Below are 2,773 nucleotides of genomic sequence, written 5' to 3' on the forward strand. Positions count from 1 at the left end.
AAAAAAAAAAAAAAGAAAAAAGAAAAAGAAAAGCAGCCTATTTTCTTTCTAAAATAGGGTACATGTAAAAGCCATATAACATACTCTACTTTAGAAAACTCAAAATATAAAAAGTTGGACTCATTCATAAAAGATTTCCTTTTGTAGTAACTCTTCTAAACATATCAACTCTTCTAAACATGAGGGTGTAAACATATAAAGTGATGCTACAGCAGTACAAACAAAACTCCTTTTTTTTTGTGGGGGAACTGGGTCTCGCTTTATTGTCCAGGCTGGAGTGCAGTAGCATAATCTCTTTTTTTTTTTTGAGACGGAGTCTCGCTCTGTCGCCCAGGCTGGAGTGCAGTGGCCGGATCTCAGCTCACTGCAAGCTCCGCCTCCCGGGTTCCCGCCATTCTCCTGCCTCAGCCTTCGGAGTAGCTGGGACTACAGGCGCCGCCACCTCGTCCGGCTAGTTTTTTGTATTTTTTTAGTAGAGATGGGGTTTCACCGTGTTAGCCAGGATGGTCTCGATCTCCTGACCTCGTGATCCACCCGTCTCGGCCTCCCAAAGTGCTGGGATTACAGGCTTGAGCCACCGCGCCCGGCCTAGTAGCATAATCTCAACTCACTGCAACCTCCACCTCCGAGTTCTAGAGATTCTCTTGCCTCAGCCTCCTGAGTAGCTGGGACTACAAGCACATGCCACCACACCTGGCTAATTTTTGTATTTTTAGTGGAGACAGGGTTTCACCATGTTGGCCAGGCTGGTCTTGAGCTCCCGACCTCAGGTTGCCTGCCCGCCTTGGCCTCCCAAAGTGTTGGGATTACGGATGTGAGCCACCATGCCCGGTCAAAACTCCCTATTTCTTCAGAAAAGTTAAGCCTCATGTTTAAGTCACAGGCAACTGAAAAGGAACCAGAGTTGGTGATAATGTATTTCCATGTAACCCAATGGAAAAATGTTTTAATTAAAATTCAATTTACAGAATTTTGGCTGGGTGCGGTAGCTCACGCTTGTAATTACATCACTTTGAGAGGCTAAGGTTGGCGGATTACTTGAGGTCAGAAATTCAAGGGCAGTCTGGCCAATATGGTGAAACCCCATCTCTACTAAAAATACAAAAATTAGCCGGGCATGTGATGTGTGCCTGTAGTCCCAGCTACTCGGGTGGCTGAGGCAGAAGAATCGCTTGAACCCAGGAAGGCGAAGTTGCAGTGAGTCGAGATGACATCACTGCACTCCAGCCAGGGTGTCACAGCGAGACTCCAGCTCAAAAACAAGAGAAAAAATTTACAGAATTTAATCCGTTGGTTTCAATCAGAGTTTACAACTCTATGTTTATTCTACACAAACATTCTAAGAGGCAACGAGGATAGAGTTGTGGCCACCTTTCTTTGTTACAAAGCATGCATTCTTCTGAATATGCCACGTAATTAAATATTTCATTGGAAATGCCTGAAATAATTTTTTCAACATAAATTGACTTAATAGCTCTTATCTCACCTGTCTTACCTTGTTTGCTTTGAAAACAGCTAAATTTTGGTAGGCTTTAATATTACCTGAAATGGAAACCAATGACTCCCTAGCCTTCCATTCAACCAAACAAATCCAAGCTCAGAAAAATGATCTTGGGCAGATCTTTCTTTTACTCAACTGTGGATTCATATAGAGACTGGGCTAATTTTGAATGTGTCTTTAAAACATACTTTTTCTGGGCAAAATTTTAACAATAATAGGTATTCTAAATTCCAAAAACCCTAAAAACAAAGAACAAAATGTTACTACTACAGCACATGTATATGTAAGTTGTTAGGCGCATACTGTTATAGCAATTTCAGAAAGCAGGGCAGAGAGGTTACTTGTTTCTGCTGTTGAGCTTTCCTTAGTGCCTCAAGTCTTTTTTCTTTAAGGCGTTCCAATTCATCCTCATCCATCTGATCCAGTTTTTGAATTTCAGAATCCAAATGTTCTTCCACTAGTTTAGTAGTCTGAAGCAGCTGATTCTCCAGGACTTTGGAAAACATGTCAACAGACGCATCAGCTTCCATTCTTCCGAATGGTGCAGAGTTCAGCCTGGGTGCTGGGGAGAAGATTTACAAACTATATTTAAAAAAAAGGCAAACAATAAGCAAGCTTTTCTCTACCATTTTCAAAGATTCTGGCACGTGTATGTCTACTCTATGGAGTATTCTAACGACATCCAACCACCTGATGTTGGGCTTCAGAATTTTTATGTGTTTTTAAATTTCATTTCCAATAGGTTCTAGTCACACCACTCAAACACTACTTATAGCAAATTTAGGGTGCTTCTGATTTAGCATATGTTCTACTACACTAAAGCCAAGGCAAGTCTTTAAGACCATCACCAAACCACAGATAAATGGGTTGTGAAGTTATACCTAGTGATATATACTGATAATCAGTGTTCTTTACCAATGGGAAAGAGAAGTCACAATAGAAAGGTATACCTACTGAGGTTTTACATATATATATATATATATATATATAAAACCTTAAACACAGAGTAGAGTTGAGCAAAACACGTATTTTTTCATGGCTGCTGCCCAAATGAGTTTCATTTAACTCCTAAGACGTCTCATTACCACTTATGTAAAGAACTGTGCCTGGTGTTCCCTAAGCATTAATGCCCATTCCTGTTCTCCCATTACCTAACAAAAAGAATCTATGAAGCCACACAAATTAATACTGGTTTCCATATACTGACAGTGTTCTTAACTTTGATGGAAAACACTCCAAATACTTTTTAAAACTTTGGTTTTTTTTTTGGCC

At 40.4% G+C, this 2,773-nt stretch overlaps 1 protein-coding gene across 1 annotated transcript in view; it reads right to left on the reverse strand.

Annotated features, from left to right (window-relative positions):
• The window catches only part of TXNDC9 (thioredoxin domain containing 9), a 19,603-nt gene that overhangs the window by 13,002 nt on the left and 3,828 nt on the right, over window positions 1-2,773 (reverse strand). Inside the window, 1 exon segment of the mRNA XM_017861362.1 lies at window positions 1,843-2,063. Coding sequence (XP_017716851.1) covers window positions 1,843-2,031 — 189 coding nt within the window. The 5' untranslated portion in view covers window positions 2,032-2,063.

This window comes from Rhinopithecus bieti, unplaced genomic scaffold (genome assembly GCF_001698545.2).
Source record: "Rhinopithecus bieti isolate Rb0 unplaced genomic scaffold, ASM169854v2 scaffold_61590, whole genome shotgun sequence".
NCBI classification, from domain to species: Eukaryota; Metazoa; Chordata; class Mammalia; order Primates; family Cercopithecidae; genus Rhinopithecus; species Rhinopithecus bieti.